At 43.1% G+C, this 14,909-nt stretch overlaps 1 protein-coding gene across 1 annotated transcript in view; it reads left to right on the top strand.

Moving 5' to 3' along the window:
• ARHGEF40 (Rho guanine nucleotide exchange factor 40) overlaps positions 1 to 14,909 on the top strand; it is a 66,881-nt gene that overhangs the window by 18,851 nt on the left and 33,121 nt on the right. Inside the window, exons 4-7 of the mRNA XM_072149247.1 lie at positions 7,529 to 7,708; positions 11,114 to 11,228; positions 14,464 to 14,560; positions 14,656 to 14,748. Of these exons, the coding sequence (XP_072005348.1) occupies positions 7,529 to 7,708; positions 11,114 to 11,228; positions 14,464 to 14,560; positions 14,656 to 14,748 (485 nt within the window). The remainder of the gene's footprint in view (positions 1 to 7,528; positions 7,709 to 11,113; positions 11,229 to 14,463; positions 14,561 to 14,655; positions 14,749 to 14,909) is intronic.

Below are 14,909 nucleotides of genomic sequence, written 5' to 3'. Positions count from 1 at the left end.
TGAATTTGAAATTCTGTAACTTTAGGAACCACCTTGTGACCCTGGCATTCCTCTCTTTAGCCTGACTCATCCAGGTGAGGGGAGGGGAGAGTGATCGGTTACTAACGTGATAAAGGTCTTGGTGAAGTTAGGGGTGATCAGTACTGGTCCCTCACACAAAGCCGTTTTAAGTCGCTGAAACGCCCCCTCAGCCTCTTCACTCCACTTTACCATCACCGACCCTTTATCCTTGGTTAAGTCAGTCAGGGATGCCGCTATTGTCACAAAATCGGGAATAAATCGGCGATAATAGCCCACTATGCCTAGGAAAGCCCTCACTTGCTTCTTGCGTACAGGTCGTGGCCACTGCTGTATCGCCTCCACTTTGTTTACTTGGGGTTTGATGACACCTTGCCCAATACGGTACCCCAGGTAACGGGCCTCTTCCAGGCCAAGTGCACATTTTTGGGGGTTTGCCGTCAACTCTGCTGCCCTGAGGGAGTCTATCACTGCTTGTACCTTGGCTAGATGACTCTCCCAATCGTTACTATAGACTATGATGTCTTCCAGGTAGGCCGAGGCATATCTACGGTGAGGTTTTAGCACGAGACCCATTAACCTCTGGAACGTGGTGGGAGCCCCATATAGCCCATGGGGCTCCCGCCATAGCCCAGGGAAGTAAAACATACTGAAATAGCCCATCAGGAGTAACAAAAGCTGTCTTCTCTTAAGCCTTGTCTGTGAGGGGTACCTGCCAATACCCTTTCATCAGGTCAAGGGTGGAGAAGAACCTAGCCTGTCCCAGCCATTCTATCAACTCGTCAACTCTGGGCATAGGGTAAGAATCAAATTTAGATACCTCGTTCAACTTCCTAAAATCATTGCAGAACAGTAGGGAACCATCAGGCTTGGGAATCAATACAATAGGACTCGACCAGTCACTTTTAGACTCCTCGATAACCCCTAGGTCTAACATCTGCCTGACTTTTTCGGATATTGCTTGCCGGTGCGCTTCAGGGACCCGGTAGGGTTTTAGATGTACCCAGATGTGGGGTTCGGTTATGATGTCATGCTTGATGACTGAAGTACGACCCGGTAGCTTAGAGAACACATCAACGATTCGGAGCACAAACTCCTTCGCTTCCTGAATCTGGGCCCTGGAGAGGGACTCCGAGATCCGTACTTCAGGCTTCTTGGCATCGGGTACACCTACCTCCGGTGTCACCTTCTTGAGGACAGATGCTTCTTCTACTCCCACGTCTATCAGGGACTCTCTTTCCCTCCATGGCTTTAGGAGGTTCACATAGTATATCTGTTTGGGTTTCCTCCTCCCCGGCTGATATACCTTGTAGTTAACCTCCCCCACTTTCTCCATGACCCAATATGGACCTTGCCATTTCGCCAAGAACTTACTCTCAACGGTGGCCACAAGTACTAACACTCTGTCGCCTGGGTTAAAGGTCCTGAGTCTGGCTGATTTATTGTAGACCCTAGACTGGGCCTCTTGTGCCCTTGTCATGTGCTCCTTTACAAGGGGCATTACTGCCGCTATGCGGTCCTGCATAAGGGAGACATGTTCAATCACACTACGGTGGGGGGGTCCTTTCCTGTTCCCAGGTCTCCTTAGCTACATCCAAAAGCCCACATGGGGACAGCCATATAACAGCTCAAAGGGTGAGAAACCTGTGGAGGACTGGGGAACTTCACGTATGGCAAACATCAGATAAGGCAACAAACAATCCCAGTCCTTTCCATCTTTGCTGACCACCCTCTGTAGCATCCCCTTCGAGGTCTTTTTAAACCTCTCGACCAGGCCATCTGTCTGAGGATGATATACAGAGGTGCGGAGATGTTTAACCTGCAGTAATTTACACATTACGCTAGACATGAATGGGGTACCCTGGTCAGTCAAGATTTCCTTGGGGAGGCCTGTGCGGGAGAATACCTGGAACAGCTCCCTAGCAAAGTTTTTGGAGGAGGTATTCCTTAACCTAATCGCCTCTGGATACCGCGTAGCGTAGTCCAGGATAACCAGGATGTACTGGTGCCCCCTTGTGGATTTGACTATGGGGCCAACCAAATCCATTGCAATCCGTTCAAACGGCACCTCTATGATTGGTAACGGGACCAGAGGACTCCTGAAGTGGGACACCGAGGCAGTAAGTTTACACTCAGGGCAGGAGCTACAATACCGGTTTACCTCCTCCCACACCCTGGGCCAGAAAAATCTCTGCAGGATCCTCTCTCGGGTCTTCTCAGCACCTAAGTGCCTTCCCAGCACATGTATATGTGCCAAATCTAGCACCAGCCTACGGTGAGATTGGGGTACTACAAGTTGCTCAACCTCCTCACCCCGTATCTGGTCAACCCTGTACAACAGTTCCCCAACAATCACCATTCGGGGGTATATTTTGTTAGCCCCTGGTATTTGGAGTACCCCATTTATCACTTTAACATTCTCCTGTGCTTTAAATAAGGTAGGGTCCTGTAGCTGTGCAGCCCCAAAATTTTCACGGGAAATCTCAAGGTCCGGCTTGTCGGCCACCTCCTCATGACCCTCGACCTCACCAGCTAGGACCTCTAGGGGAGAGAATTCATCACCTGGGGTCACCCCTACTGCTGGTGGGGGTATATTGGCCTCAAAGGGGTCAGGGGCCAAGGCCGGACATATCCGATGTCCATTATCTGTAATAGCACCTGAGGTGGGTCTTCGTCTCCAGAGGTCCCAAAACACCGGTAAGTCTCTGCCGATAATAGCCTCATGAAACACTGTCCCCACCACCCCCACTTCATGGGTGATAGTACCACTAGGTGTATGTAGGTTGATGACGGCAGTGGGATATTCGCGAGTGTTCCCATGTATACATAACACACCCACTTTACGCCCACTGTATAGTCCAGGATCAACCAAAGTTCCCCGCACCACGGTTGTGCTGGGGTGCAGTCCTCTGGTTGTAGCCACTTCCGGACAAGATGGATCAGGTCATGCATTTGGGAGCGCGGGGGTAGTTTTTCTGAGTATGCCTACTGGTGGACCCGGCTGGAACGAACTTGTATGGTGACCCCAAGACAAGCCAGAATCTCCGCCTTTAGCTGGGGGTACTCACGGGCCTCTGTTTCACACAGGTCGCAGTAGGCCTTCTGCGGTTCGCCTGTCAGGAACGGTGCCAGGACATCTGCCCGCTGCTCAGCTGGTAACTCCTCTCGCTCAGCTACCTGCTCGAACACAGTGAGATACGCCTCCACGTCGTCGGTCGCCGTCATCTTCTGTAAGGCCTTCTGCACTGCAGCCCGTGCGGAATGCTGGACAACCGGGTACCCTTTCAAACCAGTATGGGACCCCTCAGTAGTCGTTGCTTGCTGTGCTGCCATAATGCCAGAAAACTTTTCCATCATCAGCTTAAACATGGTTCAGGACTCTTCCTCCTGTTGCTGGAGCATGGCTTGCTGCAGCTGTCGATTCTATATACTGGAGATGACTGAACACTATTTTGAAATCATCATCAGATTTAAAATGGATATGCGGTGAGGGAAAATTTTTCTATTCATATTCCTCTACAGATGAAAACTTGGAACTGTAGGTCAAGTGAACAGTGGAAATACAGGCAGATAGGTGTATCATTTTGAACGCAGCTTACACATATAGTATATCTGAAATAAAAATCAGCTTACTTCTAGTGTTTATATAAATAGGGAACTTTATGTTCAGGGGGCTCCCCAGCATTTCAACTTACTGCCGAATGGTGCAGCTTTATTGATGGAGTAACTGTCAGAATATTTAATGTAATACAGGCAGTCCCCGGGTTACGTACAAGATAGGGTCCGGAGGTTTGTTCTTAAGTTGAATTTGCATGTAAGTCGAAACTGTATATTTTATAATTGTAGATCCAGACAAAAAAAATTTTGGCAGTGACAATTGGAGTTTAAACATTTTTTGCTGTAATGGGACCAAGGATTATCAATAAAGCTTCATTACAGACACCTTACTGCTGATCATTGCAGTCTGGCACTATAGTAAAGAATTCAGAAAGCTTCACCAGAGGTCAGAGGGGTCTGTCTGTAACTATGGGTTGTCTGTAAGTCGGGTGTCCTTAAGTAGGGGACCGCCTGTATAAAGTACAAGTGACGTTCGACAGAATCCAGCAGTTCATGTTGTGTTTTGGATGATTTAACATGAACTTTTTCAATGAACTATGTTCATATCTCAACTTAAAATCTACCATCAGAATCAAGAATGATAAACCTATGGCACGTATACATAGATTCAGGCATCATGGCAATGGTAACCTTCTTATATTTATTAACCATGGCCTTCTTGCTTCTAAAATCAACATTTTGAATTATGCCAATGAGCCTTAAGGGCTCCTGGTGGTGTTATCAGAGCCCCAACATAATGCAGATTCACAAGCTGTTACAGTGTGCAAGGAGCACTTCACCCCTCCCACAGTGTACTTAAACTTGATTACAGTGAGTGAGATTACATAAGGCAGGGGGAGGGAAAAGTCTAAAGCAGGAGCAGAGGGGGAGGGGGAGACTAACAGCCTGTAAAGAAGCACTAGGGGCTCTGGTAACACCCTCATAAGTCCTTTAGACTGATAAGCATACTTTTAAAAGTTGATTTTAGAAGGAAGGAGGCCATGGTTAAAAAATACAAGAAGTTTACCACACGAATGGCGCCTGGATCTATGAGTAAGTGACTTTGGTGTATCATGTTTGATTTTGATGGTTGATTTCCTTTAAAAGTTTTATCACAGCTGGGTAGAGCATTTAACAACAATTTCAACTACCTACATCATCCTAGCCTGGGATCCAACCTGGTATATCTGTCAGCTGTTTTTGTAAAATCATCTTCAGCTTTTTCTCAAGTGGGCAGGCACTTCCTGGTTGTGACATCAACTGAGGGCAATAAGGCCAGAGCGGCTTCCTTCGCTTCCCATAATGCTGAGCTTTCCTCTCACCAGGGCTGGCGCCAGCACTGGGCACACCTGGGCAGATGCCGGGGCCCAGAGCTGCTTGCGGGGGCCCACATACGGCTGTAGATAAGGAATCCATGGGGGCAAGGGAGGCTCTATCTAATGAATCCATAGGGGAGCTTATTTAAAATAACCATGAGGGGGCTGTGTATAAAATAACCATGAGGGGGCTGTGTATAAAATAACCATGAGGGGGGCTGTGTATAAAATAACCATGAGGGGGCTGTGTATAAAATAACCATGAGGGGGCTGTATATAAAATAACCATGAGGGGGCTGTGTATAAAATAACCATGAGGGGGCTGTTTGTGATGATAAACTACAAAATATCTCAGGGAACAGGAGACTGTTTTAGTTTCTGAATTCTTAATGCCGCCATGTGAGTTCACTACAAAGGGGCCCACTGAAGCTCTGTCACCCAGGGGCCTACTGAAACCTGGAGCCGGCCCTGCCTCTCACTACACACTACTTGATAAAAAATATGTGTCAGCCATATTGTTCAGCAGATACCATCATTTTTCTCTCATCCCAGGACATCTGGGGAGAGGGAGAATACAAAGAGCAGAGGAGACAGAGCACACACAGAAATAAATAGTTTTCATCCTGTCTCCTCATTGACCCGACTATAGACTTGTAGAGAGATGGAGCTCCACCCCCTTACCCTTTGTTGACCCTGCAGTCTGTAGCCTGCATCTCCTGTTTCACTGATTCTACTTGGCAACCAGAATACAGGGCTAAGATGGGCTGAAAGCAGATGATTAGCAGAGAAATGGCTGCATGAATATATAGAGTATTGTAAAAACGTTAGTTTCAGCTATTACAGCTATGAAAAAACTTTACAAACTTTACAGTTACACTTTAAGGTGACCATACACATCAGATAAATCAGTCATAACTTCTGTAGATCTTCTCTGATTGTTAGGGGTAAAAGGATGAGTATCTTTTAGGTGAGTAACCAGTGGTGGTTTAAAGGGGGCTGTAGTTCATCATCCCCTCTGTTTAAGAGCATCTAAAGCTAAACTCATTCTAAATGTGTATAAGGGGGTATGATTTAGAAAGCTAATAGTCAAAGTGTTTGGTTTTCTGTTAACATGCGTAATTAGTACTACTTCTATACCTCAACATATACCGTATATACTCGAGTATAAGCCAATTTTTGTGCTGAAAATTCCCCACTCGGCTTATACTCGGAGATATTAAAAAACCTCAGTACTCTCCATTCCGACGGCCACGGCATCTTCCATCTTCATGTCCGCGGCAGCTCCGTCTGCAGCGCCTCTTTGCGGCGCCAGGACCGCATCATCTCTGAGCGCTCGGCCCGGCCGGCGTACTCTGTGATGTCTGTTAATAGCTGGCAGGCTATTTACTACTGTGGGCTGGCTGTATACTACAGAGGGCTGGCAGGCTATATATTACAGGGGGCTGGCAGGCTGTATACTACTGGGGGCTGGCTGGCTGTATACTACATGGGGGCTGGCTATATACTACAGAGGACTGGCAGGCTGTATACTACTGGGGGCTGGCTGGCTTATACTGCTGGGGGCTGGCAGTCTGTATACTGCTGGGGGCTGGCTGGCTGTATACTACTGGGGGCTGGCTGGCTGTATGCAACAGGGGTCTGGCTGGCTGTATACAACAGGGGGCTGGCTGTATACTACAGGGAACTGGCTGTATAATACATGGGGGCTGGCTGGCTATATACTACAGGGGGCTGGCAGGCTGTATACTACTGAGGGCTGGCAGGCTGTATACTACTGTGGGCTGGCTGGATGTATACTACAGGGGGCTTGCTGGCTACATACTGGGCAGGCTGTGTTATCATGGCTGACACAGACCTAAAAGAGGATTGCCTGTTCAAGTTAAAAAAACATACGTTACATGTTCATAGTGAAAGTGACAATCAGATAAAAACAGTCCTACAACATATTCATGGAAGGAAATGTTTAAGGAATTAGAATTCTGTAACACAAAAATAAGTTATTTTCATAAATAATAAGCTAAGTTTGCTAGTTCTGTTCAATATTTAGATGGTATAAATTTAGGCCACTTAGACTAGAGGTGAACCACATTTATTACAGCGGCTGACTCCAGGCATCTTCAGACTGTGTAGTCTATGTTAACCTATTAATTATTGTACTTCAATTCCAAATTTTGTCCTACACTTTTTTTTTAACAGCATCTGCTCCAGCTAAGTCTAAATTGAAAACTAGAAAAGTGTCTAAAATTTATGAATTTTGATGCTACATAAAAAACTTGTAGCAGACAACATTTCAATGTATCCATTAAATAAACAGTACTACCATTATTAGAAAAATGAAGAACTCGACATACATTTCACTTACACATTAGTAACATTTGTTTGGAATGGCAGACTGTTCTTCCTCAGGCATTTTCCAATCCACCAGTCAAAATAAAAAGAAAATAGTATTAATGGGATAATGGCCAACGTTTCTTGCTTATGAAACAAGACCTTTAGTCTAAGTCCAAGTTGTTGAGTAACTTACATGTTATTATGGATAGAAGGGCTTAAAGGGCATTTCTTTACATTTATTGTTGACATCTTTTTTTGTATATTAGAACAAGATGTTTCTCCATGTGCCATTGAACCTGAAGAACAATCTGCTGCATCAAAGACAGAACTAGATTTATCTGTTTCTCAGAAGCTTCTTCTGCAGTCATCTCCTATTTTAGATTTCAAACACCTCCATCGAAATGTTGATTGGGACATACTGGAATCTGGAGTCTTCTGCTTTCCTGGTGAGAAAAGTTATTAATACTGTTTTCCCTTTCTCATTTGAAGAGTAACTAAGCATTGATCAAAATGTATAACTCAATAGTGCAGATGATAATAGTAATCTTTATAATATGCTTTATTTAAAGGGAACCTACCACCACAAATCTACCTATAAAGGTAGATCGGGTGGTAGGTGGATCAATGGGAGTGAGGATAGCCCTTTTAAGGGCTAATCCTCACGTCCCCAGACTTTTTTGTTAACTTTTATTAAACTTGTATGCAAATTTACTTATGCGGCTACTGGGGCGTGGAGTAGCCGCATCTGAGGTTACACGAGGCGGCTACTCCACGCCCCGGTAGCCTCTTTTCCCCTCCTACTCACCATCTCCGCGTAGCTGCGCGCCCTCGTCCGGCGATCCTGCCGTCTGCGCATGCGCAGAAGAGCAGGCCCGCACCTGCGCGGTCACTGCTCAGAAACAGGCGCGGGCCTGCTCTTCTGCGCATGCGCAGACGGCAGTATCGCCGGACGAGGGCGCGCAGCTACCGGAGGGGAAAAGAGGCTACCGGGGCGTGGAGTAGGCGCCTCATGTAACCTCAGAGGCGGCTACTCCACGCCCCCAGTAAATTTGCATACAAGTTTAATAAAAGTTAACAAAAAAGTGTGGGGACGTGAGGATTAGCCCTTAAAAGGGCTATCCTCACGTCCCATTGATCCACCTACCACCCGATCTACCTTTATAGGTAGATTTGTGGTGGTAGGTTCCCTTTAAGATATATGTCCCTGTGTCCTTTCTCCCTCCCTTCCTTTTATCTTTATTTAACCCCTTGCTGCCAATGGACTTTTTCCATTTTCCATTTGTTTTTGCTCCAAACCTTTAAAAATCCATAGCTTTTTTATTTTTCCATGTGCAGAGCTGTATGAGGACAGTACTAGTGACAGTATTTTAAATGTCATGCCGTGTTATGGGAAAAGAATTTCCAAATGCATTCAAATTGATGGAAAAAACTAATTTGTGCCATATTCTTGTGCGCTTTGTTTTTACGGCTTTCACTAAGCCAAATGACACCTCTTTTATTCTTTGGGTTGGTATGATCACAGAGATAGCACATTTATATAGGTTTTAAAATTAATTAATTACCTTTTGTACAGAGAAAATGTCTTCAGTTGGCCATTTTCAGACGCCAATAACTTTTTCATACTTAGGTGTCTGGTACTGTATAAGGTGATTTTGGAGGCTGACCCTTTCATTTCTACCATTTTGGGGATTGTTTGATATTTTGATCACTGTTTATTACATTTTTATGTGCCAAAAATGGGCAATTCAGATATTTGGTGCATTTTTCTGATAGATTTAGAATTTTGGAACGCGGGGTTCTAGGGAAAGGGGGCAATTTCTTTCTTTTTTTTATTGTATTTCTTGACTAAGGTATTTGAACCTTAGGAAGAAATAAAAGAACCTAATAAAGAGAAACTGGTTTTCTTAGTGAAATTTACTATTATCACTTGCTGTAATAAAAAACATTAGATTTCAGTCATTGCAATTATTAACAGTTTGGCTACCTTTCCATCATGTTGTCATACATTAGGTAGATTCCCAACTGTTTATACAGTGGAATACCTCATATAGTTCCACCACCTATTCCAGAAAGAGGGAGGAGGAATGAGCATTGCCACCAGTCAGTGATTGGCTGCTGCTGATGTTCAGGGTGTTTCCGCAAAAAGGGTGCCTCTGTTTGCCAGTATATACTGCATCTATGGATACATTCAGCATATATGCTGGGAACTTTCCTGCCTTATATGATGACCGTATAAATGTGTATGTAGCCAGACTTTGTTTTCTGAAAGATTGCAGTTCTAGAATCTCAACCCATTAAGGGATCCTAAAGTAAATCTACCATCAAAATATAGCTATGGATAATCCAAGGACACTTGCCGGACATTTTTATACACCACAAAGGGTCTCTGGTAACACTCACAGGTGCCCTTTGGGCTCATTAGCATAATTTTATATGTTGATTTATGAATCTGTAAGTAAGTAAGTGGTTTATCATGCTTGATTTTGATGGTAGACTTCCTGTAAAATGCTACATCGCTTCTACAGAAACTGGTTGAATTGTATGATTACTGTTGATCTACAGAGCAATAATACAAAACTAGCATTACTATAATAAAGTCTGGAACATGGCATGATATTATCACCCACATACTGAATGAATATGAATGACTAAGTTCACTGTTAATCTTAAAATACATTTCTCTGAACAGGTAATTAGCTATATATATATCTTACTAAAATACATATTTATGGTCGTTCCATCAGCCCACACACATACCAGAACATGTTTTTCAAGCACCAGGTTATTAATATTTTAATTGCTTACAAGACAAGATTAATCTATAATACAATGCATAAGGAATATGTTGATCAAGGAATATATGAATACATATATATATAAAAAAGCCTAGTTTTAAAAACAATGAATACCCTATGTTTATTGTTTAACTTTCAATTCTTAGGCTACATGCACACTGCCGTTGCCCGCCGCAGTATAGCACGTGTAGGCGCGCGGGGAAAGGAGGAGGTGAGCGCAGCTCACCCCCGCTCTATCCATAGGAACATATGGGGCACGGCGCTGTAACACGGGAAAAGATAGGACATGTCCTATCTTTCCCGGGCTACAGAGCGGTACGGTGCCGCACATGAGCTGTCTCACCAGATCTTTGACCCACATTGCTACCATTTAACAATTTGTTATGCTTTGTGCAGCAATGTGTAATCTGTAGGCGCTATATAAATTATTATTACTGTCAGCCACACTCTGCCTTGTCTGACACAGAAAGACAATCGATTTGTCAGGACTTGTATGCCAGTTTTCGGGAGAACAAGTCCTGAAATAATCGAAATTGCTAGCAAGCCGTCAACAAATGTGATTATTTTCACCTTTCATGCCTTCTCCATGCCAGGTAGTGGAATAGGCAATGGGCGAGTTACAATTAACTGTTCAAGCTAAACGGTAGGTATACCCTGGCGTAGAAATATGTCCTGGAGCCTCTTGATGTCCAGTGGCGCCGGGGAGGTATGATAAATGTCCTCCAAAAGGTTCAAATTGTGCTGTCGCTTGTGTTGCTGCCACTCTCAGGATTCAAAGCGGTCGTGAATCTCTACCAACTGGACATTGGTGGCAAATCCTAGTGATAATCTACCAATATCTGCTGTGACCAGACAGTTTTATGAAGTTTATTTATAGCTTTTAGGTTTGTAATTTCAGAACTAGTAACTGGCACTATAATATACCACTTTTATATCGAAATACAGTATACCGAATTATAAAATATTGATGATACTTCTAGTACCTGGAAAACTGTTTTATCATTTCCTTTTTCTTACATTAGAAGGGAGATTCTTATTATTGTATATATTTTTTAGGTGCGCAAGACAAAGAAAAGAGAGCACTGTTAATAGTTTCTCCATGTAAAGTTGTAGCAGAATACACTTCGAAAAATATTCAGGAAGCAACATTATATTTGTTCTCTCTGCTCAGGTAAAGATTATGCACTAAGTAGATTGTAAGGGATACATCTGTTCTCCATGCATATTTATGTATTAAAAATGGTGCTTGCCATTTACGGCACAGGTTAGCCTCATTATTAAAGGGGTTGTCCGACTGTAAAAAAAAATTTAGGTGTTGGGCTGAGGAGGGCTCTTTTAAAAAATAAATGTGCACTCAACTGCTCCGCCGTCCCAGGTGTCTTGCGCTGTGGTCCATTGGAGCCGTGCCCCTGTTTGTTTAGAGGTACACATATGCACTGCTCTGGCGGCCTGGCACACTCACCCGTCACCATGTTCCGCCTGATGCAGCTTCCATGACCCTGTAAACATGTCTGCCACCCAAATTTTTAGATAACACCTTGAAAGAGGACGTTTCACCATCCCAAACACTTTCTTTAAGAGCCATTTCTTATGTATGGGGGTAAATAAAAGTGTGATAAAGGCCTGGTTAGGCACTGAGCATCATTTAATTGAAAAAATTTATTGTTTTACATTATACAGTGGGTACAGAAAGTATTCAGTCATCTTTACATTTTTCCTTTACATTTTTCACTCTATGTTTCATTTAAGCTAATTGATAAAATCAAAAACGTACATTTTTTTTGCTCATTAATGTACACTCTGCAACCTATCATGACAGTAAAAAACTGAAATATCACACAGTCATTGTGATGAACACGGTGTTCATTAAGTCATCCATATCCTTTACCTCCCCACAGCCTCATCTTAATTAGCCTAATGGAGCTAGCTAGGGTGTTATCTAACAGTACAGAGGCTGCAGAGGAACTCTGGCTCTGTAGGGTGTAGCTATTAACTAACACCTTTTGCAGCCACAGAGTCTCCAAAAGACTTGAGCAGATTTTCCCCTCATTTTCAAACAAGAGAGAATGGGGGACATGTATCATAGTTTTGTCTCTCTGTGGTGCATTTTTGAGACATTTGGTAGCTCTTTTTTGCGACTTATGTATGATCCTGTCTTTCTCCTTGTGATACATTTTCAGTTTTTCCTTTCCTAGCAGGCGCAAAGTTTGGCTCCTTTTTGAGACTTTTTGTTGTAAATGTCTCAAATCCACATTGACTTAATTTGGGATTTGAGGCTGGGTCCTGGATTTTTAAACACTTTTTAGTCACACTCCAGGGAAAAGTCGCAAAAATGAGACAATTTGCCCAGCAGAAATAATGATTCATGTCCCCCAATGAGTCATAGAAAATATCAGACTAATACGTTGGTTTGAGACAGTTATGGAGTGATGGTCCATCTCAGCCCAAGGGCAAATAGATTGTGGATTCTGTATCATAAAGGGATCACAGTGCCCCAATTTCCAAGGCTCTAGCACCCTTAGGTCCAAAAATATAAATATCAATGCAATCCAGGGATTCACTTGGATCCAATGATGCCAGAACCCTGACCCTATGACTTCCCCTTGAGAAGCTGTGACTTCTCCAATATTCTGGACTTAATACCAGGTTGTGGAGTCCTATGAGCCCTCCTGTGGGTGGACAGGGGTGTGTCTGCACCTAATATAATCAGAACACCCCTGAGGAAGTTGTCTTTCACCTGGGGAAAATCTTACCATCACCAAGCACAGGGAAGATCTTAAAGTGTGGACTATCCATCCCCATTAGGCCCACACACAAGTTAACTTACTGAACTGCTGATACTTGTAGTACTACCGTTATATCACTCTGTTTAACTGTATATATATATATATATAATCTATTGTGTGTACCGTTTGTCTAGTGTGCCCTTAAGGCAATTAAAGGGAACCTGTCACCAAAGACTTAATTTTCACTAAAGACAGGTTGCAGTAGCCCATCACAACAGCCGTGCAAAAATGCCTCTCTGCCTTTTATATGCATTTGCATTACAATATAATTGTGTGTTATAACTTACCTTGCACTTCTCTGTGTAGTCACAGGTGTTGGGGTTTGGTTTGGATGCATTTTAAAAAACAACATGTAACTTGTCTGTGTAACTCACTCCTGAGTTTTTGGCCCACACCTTTGTGCTCCTGTACAGCTCCTCCCTCCTGCTCCTTTACAGAGGTCACAGCCCGGTGAGCTGACATCAGTGGAGGAGGTGTACAGGGGCACAAAGAAGGAGACAGCCTGCAGTACAGACAAGTCACGTGTTGGTTTTTGAAATGCGTCCAAACCAATGCCCAACTCCTGTGACTACACAGAGGATTCTGTTAGGGTGCAAGGTAAGTTATAACACACAATTATATTGTAATGCAAATGCTTGGAAAAAGCAGAAAGACATATTTGCACTGCAGGTGTGATGGGCTTCTACAACCTTTCTTTGGTGAAAATGAGGTCCATGGTGACAGGTTCCCTTTACCTCTTTACCTCTCACCTTGCTTAGTGTGGCTGGATGGTCAAAGAAGATTTGTGGTTGTCCCACCATTCTTCCATTTAAAGATTATGGAGGCCACTGTGCTCATAGGAGTGCTGAAGAAAGTTTTTTGTAACCTTGGCCAGATCTGTGCCTTGCCACAATTCTGTCTCTGAGCTCCTTGGGCAGTCCCTTAGACCTCATGGTTTTCATGTTCTCTGACATGCAGAGTGAGCTGTAAGGTCTTATATAGACAGGTATGTGCCTTTCAGTTTAATTAAACAGAGATGGACTCTATTGAAGTAGAACCATCTCAAGGAGGATCAGAAGCAAATGGACAGCATACTTATCACAGTGCGATATTTTAGCTTTTCTTGTTTAATAAAGTAGCAAAAATGTCTACATTTCTGTTTTTTTTCTGCCAAGATGGGATGCAAAGCGTACATTAATGAGCATAAAAAAGAACTTATTTTGATTGTTTCATTGCAGCCAATTGCTAAAAAGAGTGAAAAATGTAAAGGGGTTTGAATACTATTTATATATATTATATAGATATTTATTGCATATTTATAAGATATTCTATATTTGTAGATAGATCTTGTCCCACCTTTGGCCTTTTGCAAGGTAAATTTCACAACAAATAGGCACATAGGCCCTTTATGCTTCTCATTATATAACCAAAGTTCTAATGTTGTCAGCCACTGTGAAGTGAATGTGGTGCTTTTCTTGATTATTTCTGCAGCAGGATGTGGGGTAGAGGTACAAAAACTGCTTGCTGTGCATGCCCATCAATAGCATGCCAATTAAAGTGATTAGTAGGAGACTTGGTGTTTTGGGCACCTATTGTGGATAATGGTAAGATTAACCTTGAAATGTTGGATTTCCATTTCAGGTCAAATCTACGTGACTTAGGTATGACCCTAATTATGGATCTGCGAAATTACAATTGTAATACTGAGAGTTTCCTTAAAGTGTTCTATGAAACCAAGGTAAAGGACAACCAGGAAAACGACAGTACATCTCTAGTACATTGGTGGTAGTTTTATTTGGTAATAGTATAGCTAAATGTTGATTCATTTGACAGGACTCCATCCATGCTTGTATTAAGTGCACTTTAATTGTATGTGATACAGAAAACGCTTCTTCAGTACAGAGGGATCTTTTTGAAGATGCACAGGTGAGGAAATCACTGTATTACTGTAAAAAGAGATAATGAAATAACAGATAGAAATGATGCAAAAAATAGTGTAAAATAGAGGGAGCGCCTGGATACACAGCATGTAAAATGAGCTTTTGCACTGCACTGCACTGCACTGTTACTCCCAATTTTCATGTAGA

The sequence above is a fragment of the Engystomops pustulosus genome, chromosome 1, assembly GCF_040894005.1.
Source record: "Engystomops pustulosus chromosome 1, aEngPut4.maternal, whole genome shotgun sequence".
Lineage (NCBI taxonomy): Eukaryota > Metazoa > Chordata > Amphibia > Anura > Leptodactylidae > Engystomops > Engystomops pustulosus.
This window is presented reverse-complemented; position numbering and strand designations above follow the sequence as displayed.